Here is a 19,082-nt window from a genome sequence, read left to right on the forward strand (position 1 = left end):
ACGCATACTGAATAAAGTCCTGTCATCTTTGACCTACAAATCCTTTTTTGTTGGTTACATTAAAATCATTGTAAAGCAAAATTAGGAAAAAAATATTTCGAAACACATTCTTTTCGTTTACGTACTGTACCGAAAATATTGTTATCGACAACAGACTAGGCATAAACAAAGTTTACCGTTACATTTTATTAATTGCAAAACATAAAAATACAAAATGTAAGGCAAAATTAGGATTTTTTTTTTTATTTCAACAAAACACATTCTTTTCGTTTAAGTACTGTACCGAACTCCATCGATTGGACCATTTCCCACCCTAGCATTAAGGTCTCCCAGTACTATTACATTGACATTTCTTCCTAAACCCTCTATGCACTCATTTAAATCTATCCAAAAGGCCTCCCTTTCTTCCACGCTCTTCTCACTCTTCCTATCATAATCCTATTTACCACTACATAATCCATTAGCGCTCTATCTACCACCCTTCCCTCCACCACCCTCTCCCATGTGTACTTATGCTTGACTTTCTTCCGAAACACTGTATTTGCTATCATCAACTCTCTTTCTAGACACATTGCCACCATCAACTCTCCACTACGATTCTTTCCTGGAACTCCACACTTCCCAACCACTCCATCGATTGGACCATTTCCCACCCTAGCATTAAGGTCTCCCAGTACTATTACATTGACATTTCTTCCTAAACCCTCTATGCACTCATTTAAATCTATCCAAAAGGCCTCCCTTTCTTCCATGTTCTTCTCACTGCCCGGCCCATATGCACTTACAAAGACCCACATCTTTCCCAGTTTCACCTTCATCCACATTATCCTTGAGGAAACCTCCTTCCACTCCACTACCTGTTTACCTATCTCCTCACTTACTAGAATAGCCACCCCTTCCCTCCCTCGCCCTCTCTTCACTCCTGATAACCTCCCACTTACACTCACCCTTCCCTTTCAACTTAGTTTCACTCAAAGCCAACACATCCATCTTTCTTCTCACAAACATACTACCACTTACACTCCCAAACTTACACTCACCCTTCCCTTTCAACTTAGTTTCACTCAAAGCCAACACATCCATCTTTCTTCTCACAAACATACTACCAGGAAAGAATCGTAGTGGAGAGTTGATGGTGGAAATGTGTCTAGAAAGAGAGTTGATGATAGCAAATACAGTGTTTCGGAAGAAAGTCAAGCATAAGTAAACATGGGAGAGGGTGGTGGAGGGAAGGGTGGTAGATAGAGCGCTAATGGATTATGTAGTGGTAAATAGGATTATGATAGGAAGAGTTAAGGATGTACATGTGCTAAGGGGAGAGGGTGGGGGAATATCAGATCATTTTTTGGTGGAAGGTAAGCTGAGAGTGGAGGATAGATGGAGAAAGAGGAAAGGGACAAAAGGTAGGGAGGTTCTTAGAGTGAACTCCTTGAATGAAAAGGAAAAGGAGAAGGAGTACGAAAAGAAGCTGAAGGAGGAGTGGGAGGGAGTAAAGGATGGAGCAGAGATGTGTGTGGAGGAGGAATGGGGATGGTTCAAGGAGGGAGTCTTTAAGTGTGCAAGGATAGTGTGTGGAACAAGAAGGGCAGGGGGAAATAGAAGAAAGGGTAGTGAATGGTGGGATGAGGAAACAAAGAAGGTTGTAGAAGAGAAGAAGCGAGCATTCACAGATTGGTTACAAAAGAGGACGGGGGGAGTCATATGAGACGTGAAAAGAAAAGAGAAGTAAAGCAAAAGGTAAAGGAGGCAAAGAGGAGAGCAGATGTGAAATGGGGTAGGAGTATGACAGAAAATTTTGAAAGTAATAAAAAGATGTTTTGGAAAGAAATTAAGAGAGGAAGAGGAGGCGAATCAAGTAGGGAAGAAAAGGTAAAAGGTACAGATGGAGAGATGATAATGGAAGAGATGGCAGTAAGGGGAAGATGGGCAGAATATTTTAGGGAGTTGCTAAATGTGAAGGAGGATAGGGAAGGAAAGATAGCTGCAGTGGGAAATGCGAAGAAAATGAGAGTGATGAGTGAGGAGAATGGAGGAGAAATAAGGAAGGATGAGGTGAAGGCAGTTGTTAAGATGATGAAAGCAGGTAAGGCACCTGGTCTGGATGGATGCCATGCAGAATGTCGGAAAAAGGGAGGTTCAGTGATGGTTGACTGGTTGGCGAGATTATTTAATGTTTGCTGGAGAGAGGGTAGAGTACCGGAGGACTGGAGAAGTGCCTGCATAGTTCCTCTTTACAAGGGAAAAGGGGACAAGTGTGAATGTAGTAGTTTCAGAGGGATTAGCCTGTTAAGTGTAGTAGGGAAGGCTTATGGGAGGATCTTAATTGAGAGGATTAGGAGAGGAACAGAAGGAGTAATTGGTGAGGAACAGTGTGGATTTAGGACAGGTAGAGGTTGTGTAGATCAGATCTTTGTGGTAAGACAGATATGTGAGAAAGCTATAGGAAAGGGGAAGGATGTTTTTTGGGCTTTTATGGATCTGAAAAAGGCTTATGATAGGGTAGACAGAAAGGCACTGTGGGAGGTTATGCAGATTTATGGGATAGGAGGAAAGCTTTTGGGAGCTGTCAAGAGTTTTTATGAGAGTAGTAGAGCTTGTGTCAGGATTAGAAATGGAGAGAGTGAGTGGTTTGAAGTAAAGGTGGGACTTCGTCAAGGATGCGTTATGTCGCCCTGGCTGTTCAACTTATACATGGATGGGGTGGTGCGAGAGGTGAATGCTAGGGTAGTGGGTCAGGGATTGGAGATGGTTAAAGAAAATGGAGAAAAGTGGGAGGTGAGCCAGCTGTTGTTTGTGGAAGACACTGCGCTTGTGGCAGGGTCAGAGGAGGGATTGAGGAAGTTGGTGGCAGAGTTTGGGAGAGTATGTGATAGAAGAAAGCTAAAGATAAATGTGGGTAAAAGTAAGGTGAAGAGATGTACAAGGGGTGAAAGTGGCAGTAGACTGGAAGTGAACATTAAGGGAGAGCGACTGGAGGAAGTGGATAGTTTTAGATACTTGGGTGCAAGTGTAGCAGGAAAAGGTGGAGTGAAGGTGGAGGTAGAATGTAGATTGAGAGAAGCGAGTAAATGCCTTGGTTGATTAAAGTGTGTAATGAGGAATAGACATTTGGGAATGGATGCTAAGAGGAGACTGTATGAAGGAGTGATTGTGCCAACAGCACTGTATGGGGCAGAAACGTGGAACATAAGAGAAGAAGAGATGTTTGAGATGAGGTGTCTGAGAAGTATGATGGGGGTTACTAGGCTGGATAGAGTGAGAAATGAGGAGGTGAGGAGAACAGGGGTGAAAAAGGATTTGGGAGATAGGGTTGATGAAAGAATATTAGGATGGTTTGGACACATGGAAAGAATGAGTGAAGAAAGACTAGTAAAAGAGGTATGGAAGGCAGATGTGGAGGGAGTGAACATGAGGGGACGTCCTAGGATGAGGTGGATGGATGGGGTGAAGGGGGCTTTGGGGAAGAGGGGAATGTCTGTTGAGGAAGGAAGGGAGAGGACGGAAGACAGAGGTGAGTGGAGAATGGTTGTATATGGATGATGTTGTGATTGCATGAGGAGGAATGGGCGGGGGGGTGGGGTAGTATGTGTGAGTAAATTTTGACGCAGCCCGAAGGGATTTCTCCCCGTCCTCTCCTTATATGCAAGGGGGGAAAGAGAGATGGGGTCGCCGATTAAATGAAGCGGCCTTGCTGTGGATGTGCTGTGTCTTGCGACACTGCTTCTGACCCAGGGCGGTGGGCAGGGTGCAGGGATGACCCGTCATCCAGGAGGTGCTCAGATGAGAGGGAGGGTGGGAGGGGTGTGGAGTGTATTTAGGGATGAAATGGGTGGGAGTGTTTTTATGCCTTTCCCTTTTTGGCTACCTCCCTAATAAGGGGGAAAAAGCCTTGGTATATGTATGTGTACTGTACCGAACATATTGTTATCGACAACAAACTAGCCTAGGCATAAAAAGTGTGTTATATTTTATAAATTGCAAAAAATACAAAATGCAATGCAAAATTAGGAAACATTTTACTTCAAACAAACAAAATGAAAGAAAATTTAGCTGGCTGGGATGCTGACGCTGCCGGCAGCCTGCGAAAACTATCGTACTCGCATCTCGCAGCGTGCGGAGTAATGTACTGCACTGCCAGGCATAACATTGCAAATGTTAGATATTATTGCACCATCTTGTGGTCGTAAAGTCGATCAGTCGCATAGGTCGTAAGTCGACGACTACCTGTACTTTAAATTTCAGCTGGTTACTATGTTTTCAGATGTGCATATCTAAGAAAGGAAGGGAATCATTAATTTCTTCTAAGGAAAGCTGAGTGGTGGGCTCTACCTTGTTCAGTGCAGTTTGGAAGTGATGAAGATTGAATTTCCTAGGGGTGATGAGTAGGATATTGTCCGTGTATCACAACCAGGTCACATGCTTGGGAGTGATGTCAGCAAAAGTTCCTGCTTCTAAAAATTCCATAAACATATTGGCAAGGAAATAGTGTCGTAGCACATTGGTAAAATAATACTAATGACCCACTTATGGAGAAGAATAGACGAAAGTAAAAAGATCTGTATATTTCGATCACTACCTGTGATCCTCTTCAGCAGATATGATTACAGAGGAGAAAAGCATGTATTTATACAAAAGTAGTGAGGTAAGCAGATAGGGACGGGGGCTCAGGTCACGTGTCCGGTGCTACGTGGACATTGGTGGATTTTGTCCACTGTTAGTGTAGCGCCGGACACGTGACCTGAGCCCCCATTCCTACCTGCTTACCTCACTACTTTTGTATGAATACATGCTCTTCTCCTCTCTGTAATCATATCTGCTGAAGAGGATCACAGTTAGTGATCAAAATATATGGATCTTTTTACTTTTGCCTATTCTTCTCCAAAAGTGGGTCATTAGTATTATATTGGCAAGGACTGCACTCAATAGAGAACCCATGGCCATGCCAATTTTTTATGGAAACAGCAGTCCTCCATTTTCTCCTTGCTTTTACATCTATTACCTTATCAGAGGGAACACATATGAAGAGGCTTCTTACATGCAGACTGGCCAACTTCTTGTTGCAGGTGGAGATATCTCTGAGTCTGTCTAGTAGGTCTCCTGAGTATTTTGAGATGTGCTCCACTGATGGTTCCCAGGAGAGGGAACAGATGTCTGGCCAACATACCTGCTATTCTGTGAGGGGCATATCCCTGATGTTAAGGGTGTCATTGGTATAACTTTTGTGGGTTTTGGGTAGACTCTACATCATTGCTGTACATGGAGGTTTGGCAATAGGTGAAGGAGTTGGGAGAATTTTTCTTACCTTGTATGTGAAGTTTTTTGTCTTGTTGGCTACTTCTGATTAGGGGACATCTCAAAAGTTCCAATGCAGGCAAGAAACTCCTTCACCTATTTCCAAACCTCCCAAGTACAGCTACGATGTACATTCTACCCAAAACCCACCAAAGTAATATATCAATGACCCTGAACATCATATACAGGGAGTGCTTCCACAGAATAGCAACTACGTTGGCCAGACATCTGTCCCCTCACCTGGGAACCATCAATCAGTGAAGCACATATCAAACACTCAGGAGACCTACTGGACAGTCTGAAATATCTCTGCCCCCAAGAAGTTGACCAGTCTGGATGTAAAAAGCCTCTTTGCATGTTTTCCATCTGATAAGGTAATAGAACTCCTTAAGAGACAAAATCAAGGAGAAAATAAACTTGTCCCTGCCCCCTAATGACTGTTGATTTGATACAACTTTGTGTGGAATTCAACTATTTTAAGATCAAGGACTGCTGTTTCCATCAAAAATTGGCATGCCCATGGGTTCTCCATTTGAGTGCAGTCCCTGCCAATATGTTTATGGAATTTTTAGAAGCACGACCTTTTGCTGACATCATTCCTGAGCATGTGACCTTGCTGCGATACATGGATGATATCCTACACGTTACACACAGGCAATTCAATCTTCGTTGCTTCCAAACTGCATTGAACAAGGTACTGCCCACCATTAAGTTTTCCCTAGAAGAAAAAATGATCAATTCCCTTCCTTTCACACTCATCTCAAAACATTGTTGAAATTTAAGGAATACAGAAAACCCACTAACAGAAATTATTTAATTCATTTCTACTCCCACCATGACATCAGGCTTCTTCCTTAGGCATTCAGAATATACAGTGAAGAATACATAGAAGAGTGCTGGTATATCAGGGAGACATTTTTAAAATAAAAATTTCCAGATTTCCTTTAGATAAATGCAGAAAACAGGCCATTAACCCCTTCCATACGGTGCCGCACACGTAGGCGTCATGGGGAGCGAGTGTATTCACGAGGCTGCCATATCGGCGTCTTGATTATATTTATTGTAGTCGCCCCTCCATAATGACATTCTTTCTAATTCTTTTGTAATCGCATTTTCTATGGTTATCAAAATTCACGGGTGAAGAGAGAACGATCGATATAAGCGGTGACTATATTTTATGATGCGAGTATTATTACGACACGTCGTACGGCTGGCATTGGCTGCTGCCACCGAGATCTAAGTCCATGACGCCTACGTGTGCGGCACCGTATGGAAGGGGTTAAGATTCTGGAAGGCAGCTGGGTGGGACATCCAAACATTTCATGTTACTACCTGACTTGTATTTCAAAAACCACCAACTTGGCAATATGCTGGACAATAAAGCTGGTGTTTATCAGATTCCATGCTCAGGATGTGAAAATTCCTACATTGGGAAAACATTAAATTATCTAAAAAACTGGATATGAGAACACCAATCTGTGTGTTGCACACAGGAACAGTAGCAGAACTTCTGGTATGTGAGCCTGACAAATTGTTTGGAAGCAGCCATCATACAACAAACCACTACAAATGAACATAAATAAGGGCATGTTCATTGTCACTGCCAAAACAATTTAAAGTAATTCCTAGTAGCCCTCCTATTTCCTCAAGATCATTGTCCACCCTCGGTTTTACTCCTTCCTTTTATTCAGTGACCCCACTCCCACCTTCAGAATTTGTTATCACAAAATATATGGTACTGTTACTTCAAATATGCCTTGAACATGTTGTGTAGTTGGCTGCATGAATAGGATAACTGAGGCATTGCCATTTTTAGATGTTGAAAGGAATGCAGCTTGAGAATGTTGACAAGATATCAAATGCTTTCATCTGAAGGGAATATTTCTAGGTTTGTTTGCCATTGCCTTTACTTTTTTAACCTTTTATGCAATGGGGGGACGGAGAGGGGGGGGTCACCGATATAATAAAGCGGCCTTGCTGTGGATGTGGTGTGTCTTGCGACACTGCTTCTGACCCAGGGCAGTGGACAAGGTGCAGGGATGACCCGTCATCCAGGAGGTGCTAAGATAAGAGGGAGGGTGGAGTGTATTCAGGGATGGAATGGGTGGAAATGATTTTATGCCTTTTTCTTTTTGGCTACCTCCCTTGTAAGGGGGAAAAAGCCTTGGTATATGTATGTTGTTTGCCATTAATATGAATTCCAAATCAATCATGGCATACATCTGTGATAAATCATTTATCTATTATCAATACTATTAGTTTATATCATTTCAACAAATCATGAAGAAAAACTTGGTTACAAGAAGCTTTATCAACTAGTTAATTGCTTTTGTCTTTCAGTTCTTAACACCTTTCATTGTTACACTTGAGGGCTTAGCTAGTTCTTTGATTCTATGGACTATATAATTTCTATTCATTGAGAGGAAACAGATCTGACAATCCAGAGGATCCAAACTGGATACCTACAATATCTGAGCATACCACAGCAAAAGAAAACCAAATATGAAATGCTAAAAGAAAAAAGTTGCAGGCTTTTTCTAAAAGTGGCAAGTCTGCAACTTCTTTTTAGTGTTTCATATTTGCCCTTCTTTTCTATTTTCCTTTCAATTTTGGCTATTTCATTCACCATCCTATGTTCAAATATCAAATATACCCAATTCGGATCCTTTGGATTGTCAGATTTTCCTGTCAATGAATAGAAATTATAGTACAAAGACTTAGAATCTAGCTAAGCCCTGAAGTGCTGCATGTTATTGTGGCAAAGTACCATGCAGTTGGTACTTTAGGGTCTATATGGGGTGCCCCTACAGACCAGAGCCACACATTTTGTCTGTGATAAAGGAGGACTCTGTTCACAGAGAAATTATGACACTTTTATTATAATACGACTGTCCCTCTGTTATGCAGTCCCCCAAACCCTTGTTACTGTCCTGTACTATTTCTCTGAATATTCATTTCCTTTTTTTGCCTACCCTGTGGTGGGGGAAAGAATGCTGCCACCAAGTCTTCCCACTTGAATTGTAAGAGGTGACAAAAACAGGACAGGGATAAGTACTAGGCATCCTTCTCCCTGTAGCCCCACAGGGGACATTCCTAAAAAAAGTAAAGGCATAAGAGGGTCTAGTTTTCCTACCAGTACTCTAAGGTTTGGGTCTTTTAATGTGTGTGGATGTAGTACAGACAAGAGTAAATGGGAACAGATAGGCTATGTTTGTGAGAAGAAAAATGGATGTGTTGGCTTTGAGTGAAACTAAGTTGAGAGGGAGGGGTGAGTGTGAGTTTGGGAGTGTAGTTGGGAGGGTCTCAGGAGTGAAGAGAGGGCGACGGAGAGAAGGGGTGGCTATACTAGTAAGTGAAGAGATAGGTAAACATGTAGTGGAGTGGAAGGAGGTTTCTTCAAAGTTAATGTGGATAAGTGTATATGGGCCTGGTAGTGAGAAGAGTGTAGAAGAAAGGGAGGCTTTTAGGGTAGATTTAAATGAGTGCATAGAGGGATTAGGAAGAAATGTCAAAGTAGTAGTATTGGGAGACCTTAACCACTTCCATACGGTGACGCCTACGTAGGCGTCATGATGAGCAAGTGGGTATGCGATGATGCCGATGTCAGCGTCTTGATTATATTTATTGTAGTTCCTACGTAACCTCCATTCTCTCTAAACTGGCTTCATCATATTTTCTATGGTTATCAAAATTCATGGGTGAAAGAGAACGAATGATTGAGCACTGACTTTATTTTTTATAATGCAATTATTATGACACAACATCGCACGTTGGGCAGCTAATGCTGCCAGACGTGCGATGTGCCCCGGAGTGAAGAGGTTAAAACCCTCTCCCATGTGTACTTATGTTTGACTTTCTTCCTAAACACTGTATCAACTCTCTAGACACATAACCACTACAATTCTTTCCTGGAACTCCACATTTCCCAACCATTCCATGCCCTAGCATTAAGGATGTACATGGGGGAGAGAGTGGGGGAATATCAGATCATTTTCTGGAAGGTAAGTTGAGAGTGGAGGATTTATGGAAAAAAAAAAAAAGGACAAAAGGTAGGTAGGTGCTTAGAGTGAACTACTTATATGAGAAAGAAAAGGAAAAAGAGTACAAGAAGCTGAGGAGTGGGAGGGAGTGAGGGAGGAACAGGAATGGTTCAAGGATGGTGTGTGGAACAAGGAGGATGGAAGGGTAGTGAGTGGTGGGATGAGGAAGCAAAGAGGGTTCTAGAAGACAAGCGAGCTTTCACTGATTGGTTACAAAATAGGATGAGGGAATCATATGAGAGGTACAAAGAGAAGTAAAGCAAAAGGTATTGGCTGCTTGTTATTGTGGCAAAGTAGCATGCAGTTGATACTTTAGGGTCTATATGGGGTGCCCCTACAGACCAGAGTCACACATCATTTTGTCTATGATAGAGGAAAACTCTGTTCATAGAGAAATGATGACACTTTTATACTACGACTGTCCCTCCGTTATGCTGTCCCCCAACCCCTTGTTGCTGTCCTGTACCATTTCTCTGAGTATTCTTTTTCTGTGGTGGGGGAATTCCCTGTGGTAGGGGAAAAGAATACTGCCACCAAGTATTCCCACTTGGATCGTAAGAGGCGAGAAGAAAGGGACGGATGTTGGGACTAGGCATCCTTCTCCTTGTAGCCCCACTGGGGACATTCCTAAAAGAAAAAGTAAAGGCATAAGAGGGTCTGGGAGTTTTCGGAACAGCACCCTAAGGTTTGCGTCTTTTAATGTGCGTGGATGTGGTACAGATGAGAGTAAAAGGGAAGAGATAGGTAGTATGTTTGTGAGAAGAAAGATGGATGTGTTGGCTTTGAGTGAAACTAAGTTGAAAGGGAAGGGTGAGTGTAAGTTTGGGAGTGTAAGTGGGAGGTTATAAGGAGTGAAGAGAGGGTGAGGGTGGGAAGGGGTGGCTATTCTAGTAAGTGAAGAGATAGGTAAACGTATAGTTGAGTGGAAGGAGGTTTCCTCAAGGATAATGTGGATGAAGGTGACACTGGGAAAGGAGATGTGGGTCTTTGAAAGTGCATATGGGCCTGGCAGTGAGAAGAGTGTAGAAGAAAGGGAGGCCTTCTGGATAGATTTAAATGAGTGCATACAGGATTTAGGGAGAAATGTCAATGTAAAAGTACTGGGAGACCTTAATGCTAGGGTAGGAAATGGTCCAATCGATGGAGTGGTTGGGAAATGTTGAGTTCCAGGAAAGAATCATAGTGAAGAGTTGATGATAGCAAATACAGTGTTTTGGAAGAAAGTCAAGCATAAGTACACATGGGAGAGGGTAGTGGAGGGAAGGGTGGTAGATAGAGCGTTAATGGATTATGTAGTGGTAAATAGTATTATGATAGGAAGAGTTAAGGATGTACATGTGCTAAGGGGAGAGGGTGGGGGAATATCAGATCATTTTTTGGTGGAAGGTAAGTTGAGAGTGGAGGATAGATGGAGAAAGAGGAAAGAAACAAAAGGTAGGGAGGTTCTTAGAGTGAACTCTTTGAATGAGAAGGAAAAGAAGCTGAGGGAGGAGTGGGAGGGAGTGAAAGATAGAGTAGAGCTAGGTGTGGAGGAGGAATGGGGATGGTTCAAGGAGGGAGTCGTAAAGTGTGCAAGGATGATGTGTGGAACAAGAAGGACAGGAGGAAATAGAAGGAAGGGTAGTGAATGGTGGGATGAGGAAACAAAGAAGGTTGTAGAAGAGAAGCGAGCTTTCACAGATTGGTTACAAAATAGGACAAGGGAGTCATATGAGTGGTACAAAGAAAAGAAACGAGAAGTAAGGCAAAAGGTAAAGGAGGCAAAGAGGAGAGCAGATGTGAAATGAGGTAAGAGTATGACAGAAAATTTTGAAAGTGATAAAAAGATGTTTTGGAAAGAAATTAAGAGAGGAAGAGGAGGCAAATCAAGTAGAGAAGAAAAGGTAAAAGGGATGGAGAGATGATAGTGGAAGAGAAGTAAGGGGAAGATGGGCAGAATATTTTAGGGAGTTGCTAAATGTGAAGGAGGATAGGGAGGGAAAGATAGCTGCAGTGGGAAATGCGAAGAAAATGAGAGTGAGGAGAATGTAGGAGAAATAAGGAAGGATGACGTGAAGGCAGTTGTTAAGATGATGTAAGCAGGTAAGGCACCTGGTCTGGATGGATGCCATGCAGAATGTCGGAAAAAGTGAGGTACAGTGATGGTGGACTGGCTGGTGAGGTTATTTAATGTTTGCTGGAGAGAGGGTAGAGTGCCAGAGGACTGGAGGAGTGCCTGTATAGTTCCTCTTTACAAGGGAAAAGGGGACAAGTGTGAATGTAGTAGTTTCAGAGGGATTAGCTTGTTAAGTGTAGTTGGGAAGGCTTATGGGAGGATCTTGATTGAGAGGATTAGGAGAGGAACAGAAGGAGTAATTGGTGAGGAACAGTGTGGATTTAGGACTGGTAGAGGTTGTGTAGATTAGATCTTTGTGGTAAGACAGATATGTGAGAAAGCTATAGGAAAGGGGAAGGATGTTTTTTGGGCTTTTATGGATCTGGAAAAGGCTTATGATAGGGTAGACAGAAAGGCACTGTGGGAGGTTATGCAGATATACGGCATAGGAGGAAAGCTTCTGGGAGCTGTCAAGAGTTTTTAGGAGAGTAGTAGAGCTTGTGTCAGGATTAGAAATGGAGAGAGTGGTTCGAGGTAAAGGTGGGACTTCGTCAAGGATGCGTTATGTCGCCCTGGCTGTTCAACTTATACATGGATGGGGTGGTGCGAGAGGTAAATGCAAGGGTAGTGGGTCAGGGATTGGAAATGGTTAAAGAAAATGGAGAAAAGTGGGAGGTGAGCCAGCTGTTGTTTGCAGATGACACTGCGCTTGTGGCAGGATCGGAGGAGGGATTGAGGAAGTTGGTGGCAGAGTTTGGGAGAGTATGTGATAGAAGAAAGCTAAAGATAAATGTGGGTAAAAGTAAGGTGATGAGATGTACAAGGGGTGAAAGTGGCAGACTGGAAGTGAGCAGCAAGGGAGAGCGACTGGAGGAAGTGGATAGTTTTAGATACTTGGGTGCAAATGTGGCAGGAAAAGGTGGAGGTACAATGTAGATTGAGAGAAGCGAGTAAATGCCTTGGTGGATTAAAGAGTGTAATGAGGAATAGACATTTGGGAATGGATGCTAAGAGGAGACTGTATGGAGTGATTCTGCCAACAGCACTCTATGGGGCAGAAACATGGAACATAAGAGAAGAAGAGAGGAGTTTGAATGTGTTTGAGATGAGGTGTCTGAGAAGTATGATGGGGGTTACTAGGCTAGAGTGAGAAATGAGGAGGTGAGGAGAACAGGGGTGGAAAGGGAGCTGGGAGATAGGGTTGATGAAAGAATATTAGGATAGTTTGGACACATGGAAAGAATGAGTGAAGAAAGACTAGTAAAAGAGGTATGGAAGGCAGATGTGGAGGGAGTGAACATGAGATGTCCTAGGATGAGGTGGATGGATGGGGTGAAGGGGGCTTTGGGGAAGAGGGGAATGTCTGTTGAGGAAGGACGGGAGAGGACAGAAGACGGGTGAATGAAGAATGGTTGTATATGGATGATGATGTGATTGCATGAGGTGGAATGGGCGGGTGGATGGGGGTGAGGTAGTATGTGTGAGCAAAACTTGACGCAGCCTGAAGGGTTTTCTCCCCGTCTTCTCCTTTTATGCAATGGGGGGACAGAGAGGGGTGGTCGCCGATTTAATGAAGCGGCTTTGTTGTGGATGTGCTGTGTCTTGCGACACTGTTTCTGACCCAGGGTAGTGGACAAGGTGCAGGGATGCCCTGTCATCCAGGAGGTGCTAAGATAAGAGGGAGGGTGGAGGGGTGTGGAGTGTATTCAGGGATGGAATGGATGGAAATGATTTTATGCCCTTTTTCCTTTTTGGCTACCTCCCTTGTAAGGAGGAAAAATCCTTGGTATATGTATGTACAAAGAAAAGAAGAGAAGTAAAGCATAAAATAAAAGAGGCAAAGAGGAGAGCAGATGTGAAATGGGGTAAGAGTATGACAAAATTTTGAAAGTAATAAAAAGATGTTTTTGGAAAGAAATTAAGAGAGGAAGAGGTGAATCAAGTAGAGAAGAAAAGGTAAAAGGTGCAGATGAAGAGATGATAATGGAAGAGAAGGCGGTAAGAGGGAAATGGTCAGAGTATTTTAGGGAGTTGCTAAATGAAGGAGGATAGGGAGGGAAAGGTAGTTGCAGTGGAAAGCACTAAGAAAATGACCGTAAAGAGAGAAGAAAATGGAGAAATAAGGAAGGATGAAGTGAGGGCAGTTGTTAAAATGACGAGAGCAGGTAAGGCACCTGGTCTGGATGGATGTCATGCAGAATGTTGAAAAAAGGAGGTGCAGAGATGGTAGTTTGGCTGGTGAGGTTATTTAATGTTTAAGAGGGGGTAAAGTGCCTGTATAGTTCCAATTTACAAGGGAAAAGGGGACAAGTGTGAGTGTAGTAGTTTCAGAGGGATTAGCTTGTTAAATGTAATTGGAAAGGCTTATGTGAGAGTCTTAACTGAGAGGAACAGTGTGGGTTAGGGACAGGTAGAGGTTGTGTAGATCAGATTTTTGAGAAAGCTATAGGAAGAGGCAAGGATGTTTTTTGGGCTTTTATGTATTTGGAAAAGGCTTATGACAGGGTAGACAGGAAGGCACTGTGGGAGATATTGCAGATATACAGGATAGGAGGAAAGCTTTTAGGAGCTGTCAAGAGTTTTTATGATAGTAGTAGTGTGTGTATCAGGATTACAAATGGAGAGAACGAGTGGTTTGAGATAAAGGTGGGACTTCATCAGGGATATGTTATGTCACCCTAACTGTTCAATTTATACATGGATGGGGTGGTGTGAGAGGTAAATGCAAGGGTGGTGGGTTAGGGATCAGAGAAAAATTGGAAATAAGCCAGCTGTTGTATGCAGATGACACTGCTTGTAGCAGGATCAGAGGTTTTGAGGACGTGACAGAGTTTGGGAAGGTGTGTGAAAGAAGGAAGTTGAAGATGAAGGTGGGTAAAAGTAAAGTGATGATATGTACAAGGGGTGAAAGTGGCAGCAGACTGGAATTGAGTATTAAGGGAGAGAGAAGTGGATAATTTTTCGGTACAAATGTGGTAGGAAAGGGAGGAGTGGAGGTAGAATGTAGGTTGAGAGAAGCGAGTAAATGCCTTGGTGGATTAAAAAGTGTAACGAGAAATAGACATTTGGGAATGAATGCTATGAGGGGATTGTATGAAGGAGTGATTGTGCCAACAGCACTGTATGGGGCAGAAACATGGAACATAAGAGAGGAGTTTGATAGGGGTTACTAGGCTGGATAGAGAGAGAAATGAGGAGGCAAGGAGAAGAATGGAGGGTGGAAAGGGAGTTGGGAGATAGGGTGGATGAAAGAATATTGGGATGGTTTGGACACATGGAAAGAATGAGAAGAAAGACCATTAAAAGAGGTGTGGAAGGAGTGAACATGAGGGGGGCGACCTAGGATGAGATGGATGGATAAGGTAATATGGGCTTTGAGGAAGGATGGGAGAGGACAGAAGACTGGGGTGAATGGAGAATGGTTGTGATCCATGAGGTGGAATGGGTGGGGGATAAGGGGGTGAGGGAGTATGAGAGAAAAATTTGACACAGCCCGAAGGGATTTCTCCCCATCTTCTCCTTCTCTATGAGGGGGGGGGGGGGGGGGTCACTGATTTAATGAACTGGCCTTGCTGTGGATGTGCTGTCTTATGACACTGCTTCTGACCAAGGGCAGTGGACACAATGCAGGGATGACTAGTCATCTAGGAGTTGCAAGGATAAGAGGGTGTAGGGGAGTGGAGTGTGATAGGGATGGAATGGGTGGGAGTGGTTTTTATGCCTTTGTTTTTTGGCTACCTCCCTTGTATGGGGAAAAAAAGCCTTTGGTATATGTATGTAAAAACTGAAAGACAAAGTATTCAATTAGTTGACAAAGCTTCTTGTAACCAAGTTTTTTCTTAACGATTCATTGAAATAATATGTTATGTATAGAAATACTCTAATAGTATTGATGACTAAAGGGACAACATTTAGTTTTACTTTGGGCCACATACATACATAAACCTCCCTTACAAAGGATATAGCCAAAATCAAAGGCATAATCCACTCCCACCCACTTCATCCCCACATACTCCACTCCCATTCACCATACTTCCTTCCCTTCCTCTTTCCTTGTCTCCTCCTGGATGACAGATCATCCCTGTATCTTGTCCACTGCCCTAGGCTATGTAGCCACTATTTAATTAGTTAACCGATTTATCACAGATGTATCAGCTGTGTGCAATGACTGATTCAGGGTTCATATTAATAGCAAACAAACCCAAAATACAATGTTCCCCTCACATGAAAGCATTTTATATCTCGGGGTCAACATTCTTCAGCAGTGCTGATCCTTCCAGCACCTGATAAAATGACAACTTCTTTTCCCCAGTTTTCCTATTCATGCAGCCAACTGCACAACACATTTGAGGCATACATGAAGTAACAGTAAATATATTTAACAAAAACAAGTCTTCACCACTGGTGTGTGAGCTGTGCAACTGCTTTCACGACATAAGCAATCAATGTAACGAGTTTCTTGACTACAAGAACGTGTGTGCCATTCTTTCAAGGTAAACAAAGGGAACCCATCTATTACATGGAACACCCGCCTTGTACAGGTGCATGTAATCCATCCACCTGTGCAGGCTCCCACACAGGAGCTGAGACATGTTGACATCCATGACCTCCAGTGGATGTCACAAACTGGCTACTCCCATATCACTACAAAAGAAGAGGCCAAATCATTGGAAACTGGCAAATATTGTGTAAATCCAGTTGTATATACATTCACATCAACACCTAGATGTAGGTGCAAGCCTATGTGTGGGTCCCCCATCCACCTAGTGTACAACCATTCTCCACTTACATTCTCCCTTCCCTGTCCATCAGACCCCCTTTTACTCAAGATCTTCCCACACCACCCTTCCCTCTCATTCTGGGATTCCTCTAAAGTTCACTCATCCTCTTCTACCCTCCACACCCATTTTTTCCATGTTCCCAAACCATCCCAGAATTCTTTCACCAGCCCTAGTTGCCTGCTCCCTCTCTGTATCACTCTTCTAACACACATGAAGTCCTCATACATAATTTTTGGCACAATCACCCCTTTATATAACTTTGCATCTATCTCTAGCTACCTATTTCTCATGACACTCTTTATTCTCCCACCAACTCCAAGACATTTACAAAGGCAGAGCATGCCGACAGGAGACCTTTTGGTCCATATCTAGGTCGGATGCGAAAAAAAAAAAATCATATTAATAATAAAACAATAAATAAAAACTATAATAATGTAAATAACAAATAAAATACATAAATAAATGCATAGGTATAGTTAAATAATAAACAAACAGGTAAATAGTAAATAATGATAAATTGACATATAACTAACATACATACATATACCAAGGCTTTTTCCCCCTTACAAGGGAGGTAGCCAAAAAGGGAAAGGCATAAAAACACTCCCACCCATTTCATCCCTACATACACTCCACACCCCTCCCACCCTCCCTCTCATCTGAGCACCTCCTGGATGACGGGTCATCCCTGCACCCTGCCCACCGCCCTGGGTCAGAAGCAGTGTCGCAAGACACAGCACATCCACAGCAAGGCCGCTTCATTTAATTGGCGACCCCCCTCTCCGTCTCCCCTTGCATATAAGGAGAGGACGGGGAGAAAATCCCTTCGGGCTGCGTCAAAATTTACTCACACATACTACCCCACCCCCCAGCCCATTCCTCCTCATGCAATCACAACATCATCCATATACAACCATTCTCCACTCACCTCTGTCTTCCGTCCTCTCCCTTCCTTCCTCAACAGACATTCCCCTCTTCCCCAAAGCCCCCTTCACCCCATCCATCCACCTCATCCTAGGACATCCCCTCATGTTCACTCCCTCCACATCTGCCTTCCATACCTCAAACAGACAAATGATAACAAAACAAAAACAAATAATATAAAATAAATTATAATCATTACAGCATCTTACTTAGGCACTTATCTAAATGATTCTTAAAGCTTCGAACTGAACTACATTGCACTACCTGTGCAGGAAATTTATTCCATTCATTCACTACACGGTTGGCATAGTTGTTTCTACCTACTTCCAAATTGAATCTATTTCCGGACAGTTTGAGACCATTGTTTCTTGTCCGATTCTCATTCAATGTGAAAATTTGATCACTTTTGATGTTGTCAATTTCCTTTAAAATCTTAAAGACCTGTATCAAGTCACCTCTGAGTCTACGCTTTTTTAGAGAAAACAGATTCATGTGTTTTAGTCGATTTTTGTATGATTTATTTTTTATATTTGGAATCAGTTTTGTGGCTCGCCGTTGTACTTTTTCCAGTCTATCAATGTCTTTAATGAGATTTGGTGACCATACGGAAACAGTATATTCCAAATGTGGACGAACTAACGATTTATATAGCTTGTTAATGAGTGATGGACTTTTGAAATCAAAAGATTGCACAATCAGTCCCAGAATCTTATTTGCTTTTTCAGAGGCTGAAATACACTGCTTGGATGATTTGAGGTCGTTACTGATAATTACGCCGAGATCTTTTTCACTATCCACTTATGTTAACGAATCTCCAAATAACTTGTAATCGTACTTACTGTTATTTTTACCTATGTGCATTACCTTGCATTTACTTGTGTTAAATTTCATTAGCCACTTTTCAGACCATTGCTGTAATTTATCAATCTTCTTGAATATCTAATTGGTTTGAGTGATCATTTGCCACTCCGCACAGTTTTGTATCATCAGCAAATTTGGAAACAGTAGATTTTAGTCCATGGTCTATATCATTTATATATACTATGAATAGAAGTGGCCCACGAACGGAACCCTGAGGAACTCCACTTGCAACACTTTTCCATCCAGAAGTTTTTCCATTTAAAACAACTCTCTGTTTTCGACCATTTAACCAATTACTAGTCCAACCTAATAGGCTACCACTTATTCCATGCAAAGCTAATTTAGTAAGTAGTCTTTCGTGTGGGACGGTATCAAAAGCTTTTGCAAAGTCTATATTAAATCTATATTGTTTCTTTTGTCATAATTCGAGATAACTGTGCTTCTCTAACTACAGTTCACATCTACCCCTACTCTATTCCCTGCTACAGGTGGCTCACTTCAAAGTGTTCACCAGGTAAACAAAATATACGTATATAAAATAATATGGGTGCTTTCATTGATATTGAAATTGATGTATTAAAAAGTAGCAGTCCTGGACCATTAACACAGTCACTGTGAAGCTGCTGTTATTCAGTGAAACTTGAGGCAACTGTTATTAATCACCAATACTAAAAACTAGGGATGTTTTAGCTAAAGTTGTAAAATCAACCCCTCCCCACCTGGAAAAAAGGTGGGGTGGAGGCTATTACTGGCAAAAAATAAATAAAATAAATTAATAAATAAAAAATATACCTTTCTTATTAGTCCACTTAAAGGGATACACCATGGAGGATTGGAACAGTTCTGGACATTCATGTTTTCTTTGGGGGAGCAAGTAAGGAAGGTTGAGAAATGCTGAGAATAAAAAAACTGAACAAGAATAAAGAAAAGTGATACCAAAATCTTAGAGAATTGGGGAATGAAAAGGAGATGGTATGGGAGGGGAATGGAGGGAGAGGCAATGAATGATGGGATGAAGAGGCGAAGGTAGTAGTTGAACAGAAGAAGCAAGCCTACAAGAACTACAGAGGCATGCAAGCAAGTACAAGC

General features: G+C 42.4%; 2 protein-coding genes across 7 annotated transcripts in view; one reads left to right on the forward strand and one right to left on the reverse strand.

The window, feature by feature from the left end:
- LOC143026663 (N6-Methyl-AMP deaminase-like) overlaps window positions 1–19,082 on the forward strand; it is a 135,689-nt gene that overhangs the window by 97,897 nt on the left and 18,710 nt on the right. For 3 of the 5 annotated variants that reach the window (XM_076187444.1, XM_076187440.1, XM_076187436.1), the window contains one exon: window positions 17,858–18,780. The exons of the other annotated variants lie outside the window; for them this stretch is intronic. In XM_076187444.1, coding sequence (XP_076043559.1) covers window positions 17,858–17,961 — 104 coding nt within the window. In that variant the 3' untranslated portion in view covers window positions 17,962–18,780. Of the gene's footprint in view, window positions 1–17,857; window positions 18,781–19,082 lie in introns of those variants that run through there. 5 annotated transcript variants of the gene reach the window in all.
- Window positions 1–19,082, reverse strand: part of Etfb (Electron transfer flavoprotein beta subunit) — a 46,955-nt gene that overhangs the window by 2,168 nt on the left and 25,705 nt on the right. Inside the window, exon 5 of one of the 2 annotated variants that reach the window (XM_076187446.1) lies at window positions 9,305–9,959. The exons of the other annotated variant lie outside the window; for it this stretch is intronic. Coding sequence (XP_076043561.1) covers window positions 9,921–9,959 — 39 coding nt within the window. The 3' untranslated portion in view covers window positions 9,305–9,920. Of the gene's footprint in view, window positions 1–9,304; window positions 9,960–19,082 lie in introns of those variants that run through there. 2 annotated transcript variants of the gene reach the window in all.

This window comes from Oratosquilla oratoria, chromosome 6 (genome assembly GCF_046742065.1).
Source record: "Oratosquilla oratoria isolate Oo_2021 chromosome 6, ASM4674206v1, whole genome shotgun sequence".
In the NCBI taxonomy this organism is placed as follows: Eukaryota; Metazoa; Arthropoda; class Malacostraca; order Stomatopoda; family Squillidae; genus Oratosquilla; species Oratosquilla oratoria.